Source organism: Trichogramma pretiosum, unplaced genomic scaffold, assembly GCF_000599845.2.
Source record: "Trichogramma pretiosum strain Unisexual culture from Peru unplaced genomic scaffold, Tpre_2.0 scaffold32, whole genome shotgun sequence".
NCBI lineage: Eukaryota > Metazoa > Arthropoda > Insecta > Hymenoptera > Trichogrammatidae > Trichogramma > Trichogramma pretiosum.
Genome location: NW_019641641.1, coordinates 1772017 through 1794929, shown reverse-complemented (window position 1 = coordinate 1794929; position 22913 = coordinate 1772017). Strand labels below are relative to the sequence as shown.

The following is a 22913-nucleotide window of genomic DNA, read 5'->3' as shown; positions in this document are numbered from 1 at the left end:
ATACCATTTATTTGATTTAATTACATATTTTGTGTTTTGTCTCGAAAAAACACGTCGACAATTAATGCAAGTAACCATATTGTGGAGGAAAATAAAAAATGATCACTCTACTTTTGAGTTACACTTAAAAACTTGTAAAGTACAAGTGTGCGATTAGCGTTACAATGTAGAGAACAAAAGAAGTTCCGTTACTAAGTAGAAAAGAAAGAAGGTGAGAAAAAAAAGTGGTGAAAAATTCTGCATTTTATACATAGATAAAAAGCTTCTTGTCATACTTATACTTCAAATATTAGATAAGCGATCATTCGGGAAAATTGATAGTATAGCACGGCAGCACGGCAAAATCATGATGAAGTGTTTTGATGGCTGATCGATCGCTGTATACCATGCGTACTAAAACGTAAGTAAGCTGCCTCAATACTTTAACGCAGGAGAGGAGCCGACGCGGTAGAGCGTAAAGATTAAGGATATGCAACGGTGAGCAAACTTCAGCCGCTCTTGCGCGCTAACAATTTCAGCCACGAGTTTCAAAAAGAAAGAAGACTCTGCTGCGGAGGGGCAAAAACAAAAATGAGATAAGAGGATACGCAACGCGTGAGTCTCGAATAGACGTGCGAGGCCGCGCGCGAATGCGCATTATACACGCGAGCAGCTGCAGCGAGCTCGACTTATTAATCAACTTAACAAATTCGAAGCGGCTTTCGACCAGCCTATATACGTGCCTCGCACGGCGGCGAGCATACGCCCCATATAATATATCTGTCATAGGAAAACTCGAGTACATAGAAGTAGACGCGCGCGCGCGCGCACGAGCGGCGTGGAAAACTATATAAGAAACCCAGCGAGAGAGAGAAAGACAGAGAGAAAGAGTGAAAGTAACATTTTCGTATAAGTTTTCTGTGCACGCAGCTAGGGTTTTAATTACTTTGTTGCTCTCGTGAGCGCAAAACGAGCCGGAGCACGCAAGTAGATATTTTACACAACTGCCGACTTAACGACGACGACAGTTGTAAGTCGCTAATGAAATGGTTTGTTGAGAATAGGGTATAGCGTGCGCCACCCGCGCGCCTGCGTATATAATTTCTAACGGCAAACTTTGCTATTAATTAAATACATGTTTGCTGAATCTTATGCGCCTGAATAATCATCATCCTCGTTCTGATTCTCGTCCGATTTAGATAAAGTTCAGCTGATACGCGCTGGATCGACGCACAGCCACGAGCTAAAATATATGACGACGGTGCGTAAGAGCGCGTACATCGAAGTCTTGCCAAGAGTAGAAATTAAAGCAACTCCCCCGTGCCAAAGTCGGAAAAACTCCATCAACCATTTGTTTATGACAATTACTCGACAAAGCCAACCGACAGAGTGCCACGGCACACTGTACCGCAATCATTTGCTTCGTTAGCCGGGAAAAATAAATGTTCACCGGCGAATAGGAACGAATGCCGGACAGAAAAGTCGGTATACTACTGAGAGCGGGCTAACTATATAGCAATATCAGCTGCGCTATTGCAACAACGCAGCAAGTATTCGAGGCGCGCGAACGATCGAGCTTTCGCATGGCTCTTGGCTGGCGCTGCAGCGACGCGGCGACGCGACCATTGTTTTCAATTTGGCAACGAGAAAAGCGTAGACTGCAAAGAGGTCAATCAACGCTTTGTAAATGTGTATACATGTCTCTGTACATGCGTTATACAAATATAGCATAGTTGCCCCGTGCGCGGAGAGAGAAGAGAGAGAGCGAGAGAGCGAGAGAGCGTCGGGGGGCAAGGAAACGAGAGAAATAACGAGATAAAAATGAGCATTTTGGTTTGAGCTCCGAGCGCTTTTTGGTACACACAGGACGTGTACGGAACGTACAAAAGGCATACACATACACATGCATGCATGTACGCGCTTTCACAATGTTCGAGGAGAAATCACCGAAGCGAAACTCGCAGCGTTGAAAAAAATCGCCTCGAGCATTTACCCTCTATGTGTATTATCTTCTAACCCCTCTCATTTTTCTCCTCTCGCTCTCTCTCTCTCTCTCCTGCTCCTCCTCGTCCTCCGCCTTTTCGACACAAATAGTTGTTAGTCAAAGAGTTTCGGCGATAAAAGCCGCCTTTGTACGGGCTACAGGCGGTAGGAGGAGAAAACAATATGACAGTCATTTTGCACTGTGTACAATAAGCGCGACCACCGCTGGACGCAGACACCCTCTCTCGCAGTCGAAACTGAATTATCGATACTTGTCGTACATGTACGTGCGTGTGTGTACGTATAAAACTGCTATACACGGCTGAGTACGTCTACATGGGACTCGGAAAAGATCGCTCAAGCTCCGTTTCACGCTTTGCCGTCTGCGTGTACATGCTGCTGCTATACGGGCGCATACGTCGTGGGATTTAATTTTCTCCGCGCAGTCAAAGATGTGTGTTATTTCGAAGCTGGAATCGCGCGCATCGTTTTCTACTTTCACCTTGAATGCGTATTGAATGAGTTTGGGAGTCAAGCGATTCCACCCACGTATATACCTCGATTCGCTGGATTTCACGCAGCTATTGAGGGTCTCAATTTTACGCAGTATTGAAAAGTAGAGGAAATGACTGCGCGCAGTGCTCTCGACAAATGCGCTAAGCTTTTATATGAAAATTCTCCTTTCATCTGTCTACAAAATCTTATTCTTTTACGTAGTCAAATGATGGAATTTTAGTCCATCATGAAAATTTGATAATTCGATAGACTATATGCAGTGAGCACTTTTAAATTGGAGATCAATCAACAAACGACAATTAAATCCTTATCCTACTATTGCATCAAGCAATTTCAAAGCTGAAACTGTACAAACCATCACTGTACCCAATCAACATTTACCGGCGAATAACATGTTACGTGAAATCATTGAACTGAAGAACACGATTGACCGCACGCACGAGCGTTACCGCTGAAAAAAAATGATATTAACAATGCGAATCGAATAATACGCCAATGGACGATACCTATTAGCCGTAGCAAAATCATATTTTTTAAAAGAGTTTTCTACGTGGAAAAAAATGAAGCAAAGTCAAGTTAACACTGGTGCGCCCAAGTACATACATAGACGGGGATAAAGAGGTGATAGAGCGAGCCGAGTGTGTGACTAGGTGGTGCGCGTTGCATTAACCACTTTCGCACACGTCCAAGAAAAAAAAGGAGCTAAAAAGAAAAATGAGAGTGGAAAGAGAGAAGTGGCAGGGCAACGGTGTAGCAGAGCAGCTTTTTGAATTCAAAGCACATGCTCTTCAAGCCAAGCCAAGCCATCTTTTTAGCCTTTTTGTTTAATGCGTTTCTCTCTCGCTCGTTTGTTTTTACACTCACATACATTTGCCTCTATGCATGGGTGCTATGACAACACAGTTTTTTGCTGTCATTGATACTCAAGGATGTGACGGGCTCCCTGAACGAGCACCATGTAAAATACTATCTTATCATCCTAAACCAAAGGTCAAATGACTTTTTCTTAACTTCTTACCTCAAAGATTCGGATTAAAAAAAATGATTCATTTTTAAATTATGCAAACGACATTATTTGATTGGAAGTGCCAGATCAAAAATGTCTCATATAATTCGACAGCTTGGATTGAGTGATGTTCCACTAATTCAAAATGACAACAAATGCAATAAAATTTGAGATGAAAATTTTTATTTTAGTTTTTAATTTTCAATGCTATAAAAATTTTTAATGTACTGGCATATGCAGTGTAATTAAAAAATGTCCGTCTGTATTCTGCATTTTATTAATTTTTTTACGAGTAATTTTACGACCATGAGGGTGTACGTATGTAGAAGGGCGCATTTAAGCGTTATTTTAGATGACGCAAGTTTTAAGAAAATAGTAAAATTTCATTCGATGAGAGAGTGAGGGAAGATGAGTATAGAAAGGAAGAGAGCATCAGGGAGGAGAGTTGCTATTGCTGTTACATGTGAAATAGCGATATCGCATACTCTCCTCCTCAACTGAATAACTGCACTAATCGTCTTACGCCACGCCTCGAGGAGGCTCAATTTTCCTAAAGTGGCGAACCTCCGCGAAAATTATCTCCCCGGTGCTTTTGGGCATCTTATTTCCATACGCTTACTGTTGCTCTACTATGTAAAAGTGCACTTTTAATTTGCATAATACAAAAAACCATCTTTCAAGAGTCTCTTGTACAAGGATGATGAAGTGTTAACTTTCTTCTTGGAGTAAAAAAGTATCTGCTTGGTCAAAATAGACAAGTTAAGAAATTTTTTGTTGATTACTCTAGAAGTTTGAAATCCAGCCTGATTTATTGTATTTTTCCGCTATGATTGAAAAGTATTCAAAAAGTTAAAGAATACTGGAGAACAAGAAGAAGTAAACGCAGTTTTTCATCGTATCGTTAATTGCTGTAGCGTAGCTCTTAATAAATTTCACGCACAGCACAAGTCAGCAAAGCGGAACGTGGCAATCTTGAAAAGCAACGCACTAGCAGCAGCACAACTGAGCAATCAAGCTCATTTTAATGCGTAAAAGTTGCCTTCAAGGGGTTGGGCGGTTGCGGCGAATCTAGAAAAGTGGAGGTAAAATTTTTCAAAAGTGCTAAAACCATAAATATGGGCGTAGGCTCGCGGACACGTGAGTGATTCATTTGTCACTTGCGCGAGATTTTAAAGTCTCCGCGCGGCGCGCAAACTAGTGCTATATACATGCGCGTACAATATGTATATATGCACGCACGCAAAGCGGCGAGAAAGATAGAAAGCTAAATAGCGGGCTAAATCCGCACGAGCAAAAGGAGATGAGAAAGATGCACAACAATGTACGTAGCGTCTCAGTGAAACAATGTTGCGTCGTACATCATCCAAGACATTCTCCATTAAAAATATTACGCCATCTCTCCCTCTCTTGGTGGTACTCTTCAGTAGGGAGAAAGGTACATAGGGAGGAAAGGGTGCAGTATGTATATGGGCGCACCACCGGTAAGGCACTGTGAAATGAGAAAACTGCTTTTCGCGCCGAGTCCGAACAACAATGTGGTTCATTGTCAAGGAGAGAAATAGAGAGAGAGAGCGAGAAGGAGAGCAAGAGGAAGAGAGAGAGAGAGAGAGAGAAACTGACAGATGGCTCTTCTTCTTCTCACATCGGCCGCTGAAATATGCAAGCACCTTAAGACTCTCGGGGCTGATGCGCGCAAAGGCTCTTTTATTTTAGTGTTGCTCTTCTCGCAGTCGTAAAAACTATGCGCGCCAATCCTCGGAGGAATTAATTAAGAAATATCGCCCGCCTACGCTACGGCTTAAAATTTTTCTTTCCGTAATTCATAGCGTGTTTAATTTATGAAAACGAGCATTCGATGGGAATTTATGTTTGTTAAGCTTAAATTTGCTAAATTCGAGAAAATCAATAATGGCTTTAAAATTCATTTTTCGATGTCAACTTCGCACATGCTTCAAAGCCCGTGAAAAAGACTTTACGCTATCTTGTCACTATCTAGAATGAGATCTGTTAAGAAGGAAATTTGTGAAAATAATTAACGAGGCAAGAGGAAAGGAAAAAATGGAGATACAACATGTGCGTGTTGCGAGTAAAATGAACAATGAGCTTCCACGCACGGTACGCATAAGACATTCCGGTATTAATTATATTTATCTCGAGTTCGGAGGGGGGGAAAGCATCTTTGCATGTGTCGCGATGACTTTCACACCAAAAGCGCAGCAAGGTAGGCAGGGTAGGTAGAATGAAATATTGACAAGTTATATAGGAGTTGATAGCGAGGGAATTTTCGTCGAAAACAAAAACTTATATACGTAGGAAGGCAGGCAGAACAATCGAAAAGTTAGCACTCGGTGTGCCTGCCGAGCGCTCGCTTGCAAGCTCCGACGCCGCCACTGCCGTTGCCGCTGCTGCTGCTGCTCTCAAAAGCCAAGCGTGCGGCAGGCAGGCAAACAAGCAAAGCGAGGCGGCAGCAGCAGGCTTTGCATAGATTTATCAATAATTACGTGCATGCACACGAGGCGTGCATATAAGCGTACGCGCGCATTGAGGAATTAGCCATATACGCCTCTGCTGCACACGCACTGCTCTCTCTCTCTCTCGCTCAACTAGTTATATAATATATACACACATATAGCCGCGAGTAGATATATGTGTATAGAGACGTCGGCGTCGCTGGCGAGCAGAGTCGGGCTGGCGGGTGGCGGCATCAGCGCAAGGATATAATGCCTAAAATTACAGAGAGGCGGAAGTGTAGAGCCCACGCGCGCCCGCCACCGCCGCCGCCATCGCCGCTGCTCGCTCGCTACAACTGGCATTTCGGCTTTTCGTTAGGGGGCTTGAGCCGGATGCTTATAACGCGCCGACGCTACCGACGCTTTAAACTTGCCGAGCTTGCAGCAGCATCAGGGAAAGAGAAAGAGCAAAGCAGTATTCTTATAAATCTCCCACGCTAGCTCGCACGCGCCATGAAAGTCTATTCAATTATAGAGCCACGACTAAACTAATTTCCCTTATAGTTTAACAAAGTGTATTATTTGACTGCGGGCCTTCCAGGCTGGGCTATTGTGGTTTTCAATGCTCGCGCTGAGCCACGGCGCTCGTAACGCTGCTGCTTTAGAAACGTATAAAGCGCGGAATTGTTCAAATAAGACGAATACGAAAATCTTGACACGGACGTGTCAGTGCAAGAAATTATTATTTTCATGAGCATTCGCAATCTCGGAAACAAGTCCCCTCCGAAGCTCCGACGATTCTGCCTTATATAGAATGCTAATTACGAAACTTTCTAACTTGATATTCATCGGCACTCATTTGTTATACATTTTGTTTCGTCACCTGCTATTCAGCTAATGTTAATGAAACAACTTGTCAAGTGCTCAATAGTCTTCATTTCATTTTTACACAATACGAATTTAAAGTCACACTTTCTGCGCGAATTTCTTCAGGAAGTAGAGATTGTTCGTTTAATTCATTTCCTATAATTAAGTGACGAGGGGTGGAAAGTCACTAAAAGCCGTTTTTACAACCTTATATGGTCTGTGTCTTTACGAGAGTTCGGCAAGCACTTGCATGTATGCGTTTGTATCTGACGCAAGTATAAACATGTACATGTATATAGCGCGCGCATAAAACAACAATTAGGTACGCGGCACGGTTACGGGCCCTAACGTACTCAAGTTGTTGCCTTTTTATGACCTTAAAAGGGTGCGCGGGCAAAAATTTTTACCGGAAGTGAGACGCGGTAGCCTATATCGCACGGAAACTTGGAGTATTACCTTTTTCCTTCTTTTTTATGAATAGTTGACAAAAAAAGTACTGCCTAACGTTCATACACGTTGTGAATATTCAAGTTGATCAAGTCAAAAATAATTAGCTTTTCGAGAAGTGTCATCAAACTTTGTTTGTTTTCGTTACTTTTTTGTCTTTTTCAACTTTCGGCTTTGGTGTTAGACAATAACGCCTTGAGTTTATAAAAAAAGACAAATTAATTATCGACTTTTTGACTTACACAAAATAAAGTAAAACAAGGGAGTTTTTTGGGCTTCGTTTCTGTGGAGAAGAGTCTAATTTGTAAAGCATATGACCTTTAAAGCGCCTTTATGAAACGAGACCGCAGGAGGTGAAACACTCTTTCGCCCTAGCAGCCTAGACCAACGGTGGTGGTGCTTAAAGATAAACTAGCTTGGCCGGGTCTACAATGATCTTTTCTTCTTGAACTTACATCAAAGGTTGCTTTACCCTTTTACGTATGTGTGTGTAATTTTTTTTGCTTTGGAGACTTTTTTCTTTCTTTTTTCTTTTTTGCACCTTGTGCTAGTACAATACTTTGAGTAACATCAAGGTCTCGAAATAAATTAGCATGAAATAATTGGAAAAAATTAAGTGCTCGAAAAAATAATAAGATAAGATAGGTGAATTTTACCGTAGTGGTTTTAGAAAATTTTGATAATCTAGCGAAGACGAAGAATAAATTATCCGGTAAAAATTGTACTTTGTACCGGTAATATATTTAAAGAAACCGAGAAAGTGTTGTTTAGCGACGAGTTTTACAATGCGAGTGGCTGTAATTCGTGGTCTCGTAGTTTCTTCGTGCAAGTAAACGAAGTATCTCTCCCTCGCCGGGTAGCTGTGGCGGACGTGTACTTGTCGTGGCGCGTTATCCATCCACGCACCCGAGATCCGAGCGCGGCCGCAGCCACATTATACATCTCTTGCAACTCAACCGCAAACGAGCGTATTTCCGAAATCCGGGTCGCACATCTCACAGCAGCAACAGCAGCCAGAAGCTCACTTTTAAGTTCCATAATATCTTTCGTCTTGCGGTCTGCATCATTATTTTTGTAATGCGGGCAGCATATAGGGATACGACGAGCTCTTCGCGCGTTAACTTACGAGCTTTCAACTAAGAGCCAGACAGATAAAACGAGTAGTTTTATTTTTATAAACAAAGCGCCGTGCGTCAGGGAAAATTTGCCTGCAGCATGCAGGCAGACTCCTGTCTCTCTCGGTTAGCTAGCTCAGATAAAAAAGTTTGGCCACGGCGCCGAGAGTAATACGCCGTGGAGAGTGAAGATCGGTGCGCTCATCAAAAATGCCAACTACAAGACCTATATATTCGACTCCTCTCTGGCGCCGCTGCTGCTGCTGCTGGACTTTGAAAATGTTCGCTAGGCAGGCATTCCCAAGCTGCTAAATACTTAAACAAGGCGATAATCGAGTTTTGCACAGGCGGACGGCCTGTGTGTAGGTATAAGGTAGTAGTTTCGCTGGCAGGCGGGTGTAGCGTAGGATATATATAAGCGCGCAGCCATGGCACAGCCCAGCCCAGCGCAGCTAACCAACCGACCGAGTAGTGGGATGAACAATGCACGACCTCGTTATGTACGTTTTCAGCCCTTTCGACGCGCTAAGCTTTCCCTTGCTACCATTTTCGTTTTCTTGAGCGTTTTAAGCCGCGCCGCAGACCGCATTAACGGCATTCATACAGCGACGCGGTACCTTACTGCAGCCCAGGCCAGGCAGCCGACTTACGATTACTTTTTTTTCCTCCTTTTTTTTCAGCTCGTCCGACTCTCTCTTTCTGCGCTCTGGCTATATATATATATATACACGTATATATATACGTGCCTCGGAATTTAATGCTCGTAACTTGCCGGTAAAGGAGATTTGACTCAGTGCGCGCGCGAGAAGGGAGGGCAAATCGCTAGCATTGCGCGCTAGCTGTGCGTGTTAATCTCTTCGACACGGACCGTTTAGATTTACATGGGAAAAGGGATTATAAATGTTTTCTGTCGTTTGAAATTGCTCAAAGTGAAGAAAGATTCTCCCGGGAATAATAGTTATCGCTTATACATAAGACTTTATAGATTTTGAGCCGCGCGGCTTCGAGCAGCTTTTACCAACTTATTGGTCCGTATAGCACGCCTACGCGATCACGTATACCTATAGGCGGCCCCCGAGTGAACTCGCGCGCTCGAAACTTCTGCGTTTCCGAAACTCCAGTACTCCATATACTTTCTATACTTTCGATGAAGTCGCGTAAATATGCACGTTTACTTGAGGGTAGAGGAAAAGCTGTTTCCCCGCTGTTATGCTGGCGCTTCGTGCCGTTTCATGATCTCCGAGTTCGCTGCTGCCGGTGTGCGGCTATGTTACAACGTTATACACGAGTATGGTTGCTCTGCAAGCTCTGTACGTGTCACGAGCCCATCGGCTATTATAACTTTTTGTCGAGATATCGACATAGTTACGCAGGCTACGCATGAACATTTTGGTTAATATTGAAGCTCCGCGCGAGGTTCTCTCATTTCGAGCTTGTATAACTCGAGCATAAATAATGTACGAGTTCTGAATGTGCCAAATATCCTTAAAATTAGAAAACTTACTTAGCTTTTTGCTATAAATACTAAATTTACATTTTATCAAGGCGGTAAATACTCGCTATCGCGTCATTATTTTGTCCTGGGCATGGATAAACAAAAGCAAAGACTAAGCAATAATTACGAGAAATACAACAAAGCACGTTTTCCGTCAGTAAGATCGTAACATGTATTTGCGTTGATCGAGAGGTCGGAAAGTCGGTTGTAAGCGAGCCCTTGACAGGGTCGTTTATAAATAAGCCAGTTCCTAATTGTGTATAACGCACGCCCCGTAAGTTGGGTTCGTGGCAAAGGGTCTGTATTTTGATTATCTTGACGCAATAGCCGTCGGCTAGCCGGGTAAATACGCTAACGTCGCTAATTTTCCTTTCTGCTCTTTTGTTTACATTTTCAAAGCTTTTCAGCGAGGTGTAGGTGTAGCGGCGCACGCACACGCGTGTCGAGGAAAACGAGCAGTCGCACACGAGAATCGCACATGAAAGGGTATCAAAAGGTGTCAAGATAAATTGAAAGGCTCTGGGCGTAAAATAAACTGAAAGTTTCGCGTGCAGCTAGCTGCTGCGCGTGTATACCGAGTCTATATACGTGTACAACATGGTGGAGTAGGTAGTGTATATAGTAGTAGTAGTAGTAGTAGTAGTAGCGGCTACTCACATTCGACGTGTTGGCAATGGCGTTGGTTGGACTTCCGGCAGCAACGCTGTGCGTTTGGTCAGTCTTGAGCTCGCGGTGATTGCTAAACTGCACGTAAACAGCCCTATTTCGCAATTGCGCCGGACACGAGGTGTAGTAGCTGACCATTGTAGCTGCTGCTCCTTCATCCGCCATCTCCAAGAAAGCCTGAAAAAGTAAAATTGGTTTTTATCAAATTTAGTTTATTTTTATATATTTTTTTTATTTGACTCGGATATTTTTTAATGGCAAAGCATATATTTTGACACGAGGAATCGTAGCACCAGGGCGTGCGTACATACAAAGGGTCATTTTTCACTCAACGTAGTACAAAATTAGCCTGGTAGTTGTTATTAATTATTTTTTCTTCATCCCATGCTCGAAAGTACGTACTTTCATCTTCGCATTCGGGGACGAAAGTAATACTTTTGCTCCCCGTCAATATCGCGCGAAAGTTATTATCTCCATGACTACGGCAACCTACATTTCAATTATCGTTTGGTTTCGACTATGCAATAGATGAATTATATTCACTTTGTTTATGACGTACATATGCCAAATTGAATAAATATTAAAAGACTAACAATTCTATGAAGTATCAAAATTGAATAGCCATAATTTGACGTGCACATTTCATTCCATTCAATTCCAATGCGAAATTTAAATCGTTAAAGATGATAGTTGCAATAAAAAATGAGATCTAAGAGAACAAAGACAGTCAAAATATGTTAATTTTTATAATATATTTTGAAAAATTCTTTCAACTTTAAACGTTATTCTAGGTCTCTCAAGTTTCTACTTGTCTACCTCAGATTGAGTGAATTACTTAATGGATATGGTACTAATTCATGCTTATACTTTACGGGATCGTTTGTATTTTATTAACGCCATAGTTATCTATGATTTACAATTGTTTATTAATAATATTAGTTATGTACTAATAAACATTATTATTGATGATATTTTTTGCAAAGCCCGCCGTCGACCAGCAGCCCTCGCTGCGCTCGGGCCGCAAATGTCGGCGGGCTTTGCCATGTAAGCGTAAATTCATGGATACAATTTTTTTTAATAAAATATTTCTTAACTATGTTAAGCAAACGTACTTTCAAGCGGGGATAAAGAAAAATCGTATACGCGACTCGGGACAAAAGTCAAACGCCTGTCTCTGCGAGCTTGCACCCTCGGCTTCGCCTCGGGTGCATAACCTCGCAGGGACGGAAGTTCGACTTTCGTCCCTTGTCACGTAATATACTATTTGTCTACCGCACCTAAGCGCGAAAAGTGTCAACTGCTGCAGTTGCACAAGTCATTTAAGACGTCGCTCAAGTGTATACACACACACATACACGTATATAGGGGAGTTGAACGTGCAGCGCGCGACAACAACGTCGACAACGACTGATTCTCGTCGCCTCATCTTTTTGCTTCAAATTAACGTGTTCGCTGACGCAGAAGGAGGCGCACACCTACCTAAAGCATCAACGGAAACGAGGTTAACGCACGCGACTTCTCGAGTATACACGCGCCCGACTCAAAAGCTCCGGGGGTAATAGTCGTATAGCTATATACATTATACACCCGCAGCATAAGTAAGAACGTTACTAAAGCGCGAAATTCATCGCTGGTTGTAAAAAGAAAAAAATAAGGAAAGGTTTCTCGCACCCAACCGAACTGTTAAAAAACATCTACAATTGCAATAATCGAATGTGCGTGCGGGAAATGTTATTAATTCTCATGATAGATGCGTGGAGATTATGTAAACAAAAACATCGAGTTTATGTAGCGAAAAGCTGCACCAGAATTAATCTCGAATAGTCGAGGCTAAAGCTGCCTAACGAGCTAATTGGCCAACGAGAATTTCAATTAATGAATCAACGTTTAAAAAATGAGTTTTCAAGAGCTTTAACGTACAGCAAATGAACACAAATGATATAATCTGTAAAGATAAATGCAGAAAAGAAATATTATATAATACAATGGGGAATAAAGAAGTCCAAGCAAATTGCCGAGGCAAAAAGCTTTGCTCTACCTCCCCCTCTTTTTTGCTCTCTCTCTTTCTCTCGCTAGTCTCTCTCTCCCTCACCGTTAAATATATATTTACGTAAAGCCAAGCCAGAGGCTTTATTTGCAAGCGCGAGCAAACGCGCGCACGCGGCCTGCTGTGTAGCCCCCAAACAATTCCACGATTTATAATTAAAAAACGTGCCGTTGCATACGAAAACGAAGAAGAAAACGATTCTACATTCTCGAGTAATGGTAGTAGCAATAGTAGGCGGTAGCGCAGAAGATACACGCGAACACCGGGAAATAAAGAGCGGCGCTTAAAAATTGATATTATCCGGCTAACTAGAATTCATATTACGGTAACTGAGCTCGTGAAAAGTGAAAAACATGCCGAATGAAAAAGAAAAAAACAAGCGAATTGCAGCCGGTATTATTCGTTTGAAGATTCCACGAGGTGTCTTACTTGCGCACAGCAGCCAAATTCACAAGCGGCAGGAAACCAAATAAAAAAAACTTTATTTGTTTCTTTCAACTGGCTATTTCGAAGATTCTGTCTGTGAGACTTAATAAAAATGGAGAGCTGGCGTACAAGGCAGGTTAGCTTGTACTCAAGAGCCTGAGTAAAATGAGAGAGAAGGAAAAAGAGAGATAGAGTAGTAGCGCGCAGTAAAAGTAAAAAAAGATGGATGTGCTGCTTGTATAAGGCTTAGCCGTTTATTACTCCATGGAAAATCGAGGCTTTAGACCTGATCGTGAAAAGAAAGAGTGTATCTTGAAAAATGATTATCCGTATGCGCAGCAGCAAGAGGAGCAGCACAGGCAGCACACGGCCAGGCGGCGCTCGATGCCAACGAACTTGATCCTACGGCTAAAAGAGCATCTGAGATGAAACCTAAAAAAGCGTTTCATCGGAAAGAGGCAACGCGCGTGCACTAGCGAGCGAACGAGCGCGTTTTTTAATCATTTGAATCGCCTCACTGAATAAGAACGCATCGTCGAGTGTAGAAAAATGTCTCTTACATGCGTCGCTTTGAAAATAAAGCAGTCGATAATTGTTTTTCCTCGGCCCTTTTTTGGTCCAACTTTTTTTGAGCTCGAATTAAATTTTATCATCGTCTAGAATCTCTGTAATAAAAGTATCGTTCGAGTAAAAAAAAAAGAAGAAAGGCTCTCGCGATTAACTTTTTTTTTTTGCAAAAGTTTTTTTCAGCTTTGCTTGGGGACGAATTTATGACGGTAAAGACAAAGTCCCGTGGCACACTCATTTTACCGATTAACTTGATTTTCACTCTCGACTTCGTCCCGGTTAGGGAGCTAGTGAATAGAGGCGGCACGCGGCCGAAGAGCGGCGTCAGGCAGGCAACAGCGTATAGCAGCAGCGGCGGTGGCGGCAGCAGCGACAACAGCGCGCGCTCCTACCCGACTGAAGTCCAATTTCCGCCGAAATGCAACTACGATGGAAAATCATCAGAGAGCTCGATGTGTATATAGTAGTCGTCACAGTCATTTTTTTGTGTCCCTACACTTCATGTATTTTTGAATGCATGAAGTTCCTTTCTTTCTCTTTTTTTTTTTGTTCAAAAACACGTCAACGACAACGCACCGAAATATTCATCGTACGACACGGTGAATCAACGCAAATTGAACAAAATTATGACGGATGCATGAAGAGAAGATACAGAGAACTGTTTAGGGGGTACCGGGAGTAAAATTTCATTCTGTAAATTGATGGATTGACGAATTGAAACATTATGACAGCATTTCAACTACTGATGGATCGATTGTACGTTCTATGAATACATTCATCACAATCTACACGCATGTCAGTATTATTGAAAATTGACAATTTTTATATTGCAAACAAAAATATTGATCGTCTGGCAAAAGATCTTGTGTTACCGATCTAGTTTACAGTTGTTTTATTATTCATTTTGAAAACAAATGAATCCAATGAAACATCATGTTTGACAAACCCGATAACAAATTTGTACAACAAAAATACATCCATCACTGTATCGTACAACAGTGATTAGAGTATTTTTTACGTCTGTTTACAGAGGCAAACGAGGCGAGTAATTTTTCCCGTAAAAATCAGCAGTAAATACGCAGAAAGCAATCACTAGCCCATTTGCTTTTGCTCTCGTTTTGCTCTCGTTTCGCGGCGGTGACGGCGGCGGCGGTCGCGCATGCGACAAATCGGGAATTGTGCCATCGCGTACTATACCGTACAGCAGGGGCGCGCGCGCGTGAAAGGGTACTAAACTTCGTTAGCTTTAGCACGCGCGCGTGCCGTTTTCATCGTAATGACGAGCGCGCCTGCACACATCGACGACGACAACGACGACGGCGGCGGCTGCGAGGAGGGCGCGCGCGCATTTTGAAAGCGAGTGTTGAATTACGTTGGCGCGCGTGACACGACGAGGCACATCGTGCGTGTGTGCGCGCCAGTTCGCTCGATGCATGCTTAAACGAGGCCTCTCGCGCCTCGTGCGTTTCGCACGACAATCGGGCACACCTTACGTATGCGGTTGGAGGCCTATTTACAAAATATGCGCAGACGGGGTAGCTTTTGCGCCGCGTCAACGCGGCAGTTGGTAAAAGTTTGCAAAGTAAAATATTCTTCTTGGTTCGATATCAGGGGGAAAAACATTTTCATTCAAAAATAGTATGTTAACGACTACCGAATATAAATTTTCAATCTAGCGATCTATAATTACGTTTTTACATTTATACATTTTTACGTATTAGGAGAAAAAAGCTTTGCGTTATACTTATCCATGCTTGTAGTTTACACGAATATTTCAAATAATACTAAACTCGCCTCTTATCTAAGGCAGAGCCTTAAAAAAACTGCTCTAAAACCCATTTTTACTCTGCTCTTATATTCAGCCTTTACTTACTCACAAAAATGGAGCATAACTTTTATGAACTTATTTCACGTTAGCAGTGAAAAATTTTTCTGAAGCGTAAAACAAGCTCGCTCGTATTTTCGGGGAAAACTTTTTTCATTCTTAGAATTTTTCTGAATGTTACACGCTCGTTTCATGAAACCATTCGCATGAAAACTGTCAATGTAATTGGCGGCTGATCAAGGTTGCACGTTAAAATTCGACGTTTGTTAAAAAAAGTCGATCAGTGCTAAGGAAAAAAGAGAATTGTAAAACTTCGTATCATGAATAACCAAAACTCCGCGCGTGCAATTTGAAACGCATAATGATAAAAGATTCAGCGACTTGGCTGAAGGAAATATGATGAATTTTCCGGTCGCCGCTTTCTCGAATACGCGGTTCACTCTTTCTCTCTGCTCGTCTCAGCTCGGCGCGGAGTAATAGCACCTCATGCTTACGCAATCATCCATGACAATAAAAAGCCCCATTATAGGAGAACAATGAGTGTCAACAGTACAAAAGCCCTTAAATATATATCTTGATAATTCGACGGGGTACCCTATTTCTCTCTCTTTCTCTCTCCCTCTCGTTCTTTCAACGTTTAACTGTTGTTTACGACTTACAGAGGTGCTCTTTTTTCTATATCCATCTGCAATGCTAAAGTTAGAGTGAAGAATGCACTTAAGGGAGATGATCAGATATCGGCTTGCGCTTGCAGAAATCCGATCCATCCAAATTCCAACATTATTTGATATTCGAAAAAAAAGTTGAAAAGTGATAAATAAAAACTATAGGGTGAATAATGTCAAAATTTAAGAGCAATGCAGCAAGCTGCAGTTCAGCGCTGCTACTTTAACAAAATTTTATCGAGGTTGCGATGGTTTTGATAATTGGGCTGGGAGTCGAATTCATCTTTGCTGAAACGAATGCCCTCTGAGTATTTATGTATTAATAACATGCTGGCATAGAGTCAGAAAAGAAAAAGCAACAGCCCGAGGTATGTATTCAAAGCTAGAATAACGTGAAAATAGCTTATATACATATATGTACACGCTTCGACGAGGATTGAATATCGGAGCTTTATCGAATTAAGAGTGAATCCGATTTAGCGCTTGCCGCGCGTCGCGCATGTGTGTGTGTGCGTGTATGTGATGTGCGCGCGTACTATAGACTATATTTGAGCGCTTGCGCTACACTAATACAAATACTATTCGAAGTAAATGAAGCGCGCCGTATATACGGCGTATACCCTCGTTTGTATCAATTTTTTTTTACATTTTGACGCGCGTGTATATTCTCGCGCGCGCACAATGAATTGGAAAACTGAGTTCGGTTGGGGTGTATAATACAAAAACGATACACAACGGTCTAAAAATCACAATATTTCCACGCACACACACACACAAACACTCGCTGCTCTCGCATCGCACGCGCGGGAGAAAAATCATTTCATGCACGAGAAGTCTGATGAGAAAAAGCTAGGTTACGCGCCTTTTTTATATTCGTTCGCCGCTAATCCGCTTTCGAGCTATGTTGCTCTTCTCTTCATTTTACACAGAGAGAGAGTTCTTTGCGCTGACCATTCCGACGCGTTATTAAAAGATCGGAATACTGTCGCAAGCGCGTATCTATATATACACGTAAAATAAGCGCAGTATCCGATTATTCGGATGGAACGATCACTATTTTAAAAGCCCATCTATTATGTATCGAAATCAATCGGCTAGCTATCCGCGCTTGTTATTTATTTCTCTTTTTTTCATTCATTTCAAAGTAAAATACAGAACTTCTCTTTTACGCTCTCGAGCAGCAGAAAAAAAACCTTTGCAAATCCCTACAAAAGTAGGGTTTATTATTTTCGAAAAAGTTAACGCGTCCGAAAGTGCATTGCACACGGGTCCGTGTAAATGTACACGTAAGGACTAGCGTAGTCGCGCGAAGTAGCCGCGCACTGCACACGCGTGTGTAAGCCTTACACGGGAAAAGGGTCGCGAGCTGGAATATTTCTCTTTCAGCAGATAAACGTGGCAAAAGGTTCTGTCTTTATGTTCAGCGGACGACTGCTGCGAGCGAAGTTTCCACGACACGCGCTTTACTAGAGCTTCGGCATGGCTTCATTGGCTATCCCTGTTCGAAACTTTTATTCGCCTATACTACGTGCGGTGCGTGTACGTGTGCGCGCGCACACACACACGTATCAAGTCGTGATGCCTCTGTATCTATATCGCGAGCATCATATACCAGCGAGAGCTCGGAAACTTTTTCATCGTTTTCGACCTTTACATCTTTTTCGCGGCTGCCTTTTCGTTCTTTGGTTTGGTATTTGATACTCGATGTAAATGTACATTGTATCAAAAATTTCATGCGCACTTTGAAATATTTTTCGAAAGTAAATGACTCGTGTAACTTTCGAGGGGCGGGATGAAGGGCCACGGAAAGCCACTTGCTACCGCTCGAAATTTTATATCGCGGCGATGAAAGTTTTAGACTGACGCTTAATTATTCGTGTAAATGCGTCGTTTTTACATTAGTTTGTCAAATTGTTTTAATGCACTTTTACCAACGTGATGAAGTTGGTGCAAGCCAACTTTTCCGAATATCTTAGTCGAGGCATGACTAAAAAGGAAAAGTGCACTCAAACTTTGAAAGATTAACTTGTTTGTTTTTTTTTATGAAAAAGATATCAACTCGTCGATAAATTACAGACTCTCCATTTCAGGCGGTTCTCTCGCGAGATGCGAGAATCGAGGACGATGCTTCAGTGCAACGATGGCCTTTTGCAATAAGTTATACGCGAGAGATATATATTTACTCATTTAGAACTTAGTGTAATGCAAAAACTGTGTACAGACTCGTTCGGCAAAAAGTTATATAATATCTCACGGCACGACAGGGACGCGCGAAATATAATATATAAATTATGAATTTAAAATATCGCGCGACAATACGGTTTTTTTTCAAGAAAATTATCATGTTCAACGCGAATCAAAATGATATTGAAAGCTGTGTGTTACGCGCATTTATCAAACATCGATATTTCAGTCAAAAGTCAGCTGCGTCACTCCGAGGAGTGAAAAAAAAATCTGAGTCGTGCATATTCCATCACTCTTACAATAATAGAAGATTATTTCGTGAGAAAGATCGAATCATAAAGACGATCCATTCTGCGAAAAAAGATGAAAGAGTAAGTTGGTTTCCTGAGACGTTGAACGTACACAGCATAATCCAGAGCGTGTATAGAGTCGTGACGCTTAGTCACCTATCCACCCTCAATACACACACACACAGACACTACTTACACACGCGAACCGCTCACTCGATTCTCGACAGACAGGCACGACATACAGACAAACAGCTGAAGGATCGAGAGTCGGGAGAGCGACACGTACTGCAGCTCAGGCTAACCTATATATATTGAACCTACTTCGAATCACATGCTCGAGAAATCTACGTTCGTCCTGCGTAGGTATCTCTGTTGGATTTTGAGGTTACCCAGAGAGAGTTTCGAGCGCGTAATTTGGTATATATATCCAAGATATCTTCACTTCTCGAGTGAACACCTAATCGATCTTTCATAGTTCCATCTATTTGCACCTACATCGGGATGTTAAGGAGTTACGAATACCAAGATTTGGATATCTTTTTTTTGAAATGCTAGATAAAGCTTTTTGTTGACTTTCAAATTCCAACTCTCGCATTTGATTGCATCCGAGACAAATTTTGTAGTTCCATGCGAGATCGGGAAATAATCTAATTGTAAATTTTAAATATTTCCGAATTTGTTTTCAGACACGGCTGTTTTTGTTGTTTAAAAATAATAAGTACCGTAACAAAGTACGGCAATGCGGTGCACAGGTTTTTCGTATTGTATTGCAGAAAAAAGTTTTAGCATGTATAGACCACATACAGGAGAAAATAATACCCACAGTTTTACAAGTGTGCGAGCTCGAGTGAATTTGTCAAAAACAAATATGTCACTGTAATAGGAGAATTTTTGAAACCGAATTTTTGCATATGTTACAGTTTCATTATAAATACCCGCACAAACACAGGAGTAAAAAGAGTGATAATTTTTGTGTGAGTTTTCACGAATCTTTTTGGATTCCAGTCTCTCTCTCTCGCTCTGTGCAGGCATATAAAGAATTTGTTGACGAGTATGACGAGTACGCACACTACTCGTCATCGTCACGTATGCATGGCCCGGCGAATTGAAAGCTGATCCTCGCCCTCTCATTCGCTCGGATTGCGCGAACGTTTCGCGATGTTTCTTTTACATTTTTCATACGCCCGTGCGTGCGCGCCTCCTGCCTTTTTTTCTGGTTGTCGACAACTGTATACAACTAACGACGCTAAATGAGTACATCGAGCCAGAATCGAAAAAATGCTCGCCCACTCGTTACGTTGGTACGTACCGCGTATAGCAACAAAGCCAAAATAAGCGAAAAAGGTACGTTGTCGTTGTCGTCGCCGAAGCGCAGCTGTACTTAATTCAGAGTTCGAGTAATAAAGATATCAGCTGTACAGGAATGTAAGTGCGTCGCAATAGTATAAGCTGCAATTTCGGAAAGCGACTTTTCAATGGCTTTTCATGTAAGCTTGGCCCGAGCGGGCTCGAATTGCTTTGCTGTCCGTTCGTATACACGAAAGCGTACGATAGAAGGAGGTGCTGCTGCTACTGCTGCTGCTGGCCAATGGTTGAAGAGCAAATTGTTGCGCCAGCGAGCCAAAAGTTGCTCATACAAATCGCCGCACGCGACGGTTATCGTAAATAAGATTGAAAAGAGAGCTCTTGCAAGCTCGAACGTCGAAAGAGAGAGAGAGAGAGAAGAAGGGAGCTTGATACCAGCCGCGCGAACAAACGGGAAAAATTGAAAAGGAAAAAAGGGCCACGGGTATTAAATGTAGCCGTGCGTGGTCAAGGAAATCTTGAGTACTTTTCATTGCGTCTCTTTTAGCTTTTTTCATCTCTACTTCCGTTAAAAGTACGCCGCCTGTGCAGCGTACCAGCAAGAGGGTATCCCTACAAGTGATATAGACGAGGACAGAAAGAAGAAAACGAGTGGGGTAGTTTCGGTTCCTCTCGGGGATCCACTAATGACGTTCTTTCCGGTTGTGTATTACTGCTCGACAAAGAGAAAAGTGGCTAGTATACTATACGCCGGCTATTGCTGCTGCTGCTGCTGCTGCTGCTGCTGCGCCGCCCTCGCTACACTGCTGCTTTTTGCGATTATACTTTTTGAGGTCTGTTTTATGATACCGAAATAGCGGAAATACGTTTCAAATATTTTCAGCAGTATACAGAGGACATAGTTTCATTTCAGATTTACCTAGAGTGCGCGCATATTTGTGTGCCGCGTGTTATTTCAGCGAGAATTTCTATTTTTTCAGTTTATTACATTAAACGCTATAAACAAGTTCTCGGGTTGTGATTTTTTTCCCGAAAAAAGTTTTTCGCTTCGTGTTCTCGTGATAAACTGTGTCGAGCCCCTCTCCAAAAAAACAGTTAACAACTGTCATCGTCTTTCCGACATTTTAAACAGAAACATAGATAATATTTCATAACTTTCGTTCACAGTGTATTAATCCATTAAAAATTGATCCTAGCATGAAAAAGTACAGTAAAGTACCGGAGAAAGCTGGTACAAGCAAATAAGAATGAGAATTAATTGAAGGATGCTAAATAATTTCGAATTCACGATTATACGCTAACTTTTAAATGTAAAAAGGATACCGAGGGACAACTTGTCCTTTGGCATAAAAAACAAGTAATATAATAGAGTGGATGCTTGCAACGAGATTTAATTTGCTGCGCTTTCGAGTTTCAATATCTCAGCGCAGACACGTATATGAAAAGACTAATTACGCGCAATTAATTTTTCTTTAATAGGAAAAATAACATTTCGCCGCTCTTTATGAACTTTTATAACAAGTAATATCATTTACGTAGTCCACAGTTTTCTACTTTGTTTGACGAATCAATGAAATTATCGTAATTAATCCCACTGTATACGACGAATCTTATAGTATGTACGGTATCATCGTCGTGCTGGACCAAACTCGTAACTATCAACAATTGCAGTAATTAAATATTATTACTAGTTGGAAAAAGAATTTTCCGTTGGCTTACGAACGAACAATCGAATCTCAAAAGCTAATTGATTAACTCAGTTAAAAGGTTCTCCTCTATTGTTATTCCGTTTTGCCTCTCGCAACCGAAGTAATTTAGCCCGAAACAATTTTTTAGAGAGAAAAAATTCAAAGCAAAAATTAAAGCTATATTTAACAAAGTAGGATGGAGAAAGTTATAAAGCCGAAGGCGATGCGACTTGGATAGTCTGAACTGACTGCTTGCGTACAAAGCTTGCGAGTCAGAGCGCGCCGGGCTGGGTTAGTGTACGTTTTGCTTTCTCTCTGTACGTCTAATGCATCGCACTCCTGCAGCGCTGCATGGGATGGTAAGAAAGAGACGAAATACCGGCTTTACATGTTGGTAATATTAATATTTTAAATTCAATTTAAATTCAATTAAAGTTAGACTTGGCGGCAAAAGCACAGTAACAGTGAACTGGTGCGCTCGCGCGTTTTGATATACATACGCGCGTATTATATACACGGAATTCCATGGCGAAAACTTTATTAGGAGCACTGGCGTGATTGTTGCATTTCGATTCGAATGTATAGAGTCTCAGGAGTTCACATCCACACGCGCGCGCGCACAGCAGACACAGCTCGCGACATTTATCTTTCGAGTGAACTTTTTTTTCGTCACACGGTGTATATACTTTCGTCACTTTAAATTATAACGCATTCAACGGCAGTCGCTGAATGGTTTTAATCTTGCACTCGACTATACTCTCTCTAAGTTGACGGCGCACGGCTATGCCCCCTAGTTAATGATACTCATTTCGGTAAATAGTTTCCCTCCCAAGCAAAACTTTCATTCGAAAAGTTCATACCCATCTCGCCCCAAAGTACATTTATCGCTGCTGGCAGTCTGGCATTTCGTGTATTTCTTTTGCCATGCGCTACCTCAAGTGCTTGTTATGAATTTTACCTAGACCCACTCGGTGGTTCGTCAGAAAATTCGATTATTCCGATATTTACTCTATGTAATAAGCCGACTGCCAATTAGCGATTTCGAAGTCAATCAGACTTTGCAACTAATCCATTCTAATGAGCTCGCAGCTGAATTGGAATTGAATACTTTTGGAACGAGTAAATACGATTTTTCATGAACCAGTACAGTTTTCAGACCTTCTTTTTTCAGTACTAATAAAAGAGAGCATATGGGACAACACTGCGCAGCTCTTTAGAGAACAATAATGGAAAAAACATGCGCATTGTTCTGGCTATTAATACAACCACACGCGGCATTGTGTATGTCGTGCAGTGCACCGTCCGACGTATCTCAGCTCGTACTACTTAAAATGTATCACCAAGCCCAGTACATTGCAGCAGTAGCAGCGGCAGCAGCAGTAGCAGTAGCAG

The 22913-nt window shown here is 41.9% G+C and overlaps 1 protein-coding gene across 4 annotated transcripts in view; it reads right to left on the bottom strand.

Moving 5' to 3' along the window:
- Nucleotides 1–22913, bottom strand: part of LOC106652595 (polypyrimidine tract-binding protein 1) — a 208385-nt gene that overhangs the window by 19619 nt on the left and 165853 nt on the right. For all 4 annotated transcript variants that reach the window (XM_014371641.2, XM_014371643.2, XM_023459712.1 and 1 more), the window contains exon 5: nucleotides 10516–10701. In XM_014371641.2, coding sequence (XP_014227127.1) covers nucleotides 10516–10701 — 186 coding nt within the window. The remainder of the gene's footprint in view (nucleotides 1–10515; nucleotides 10702–22913) is intronic.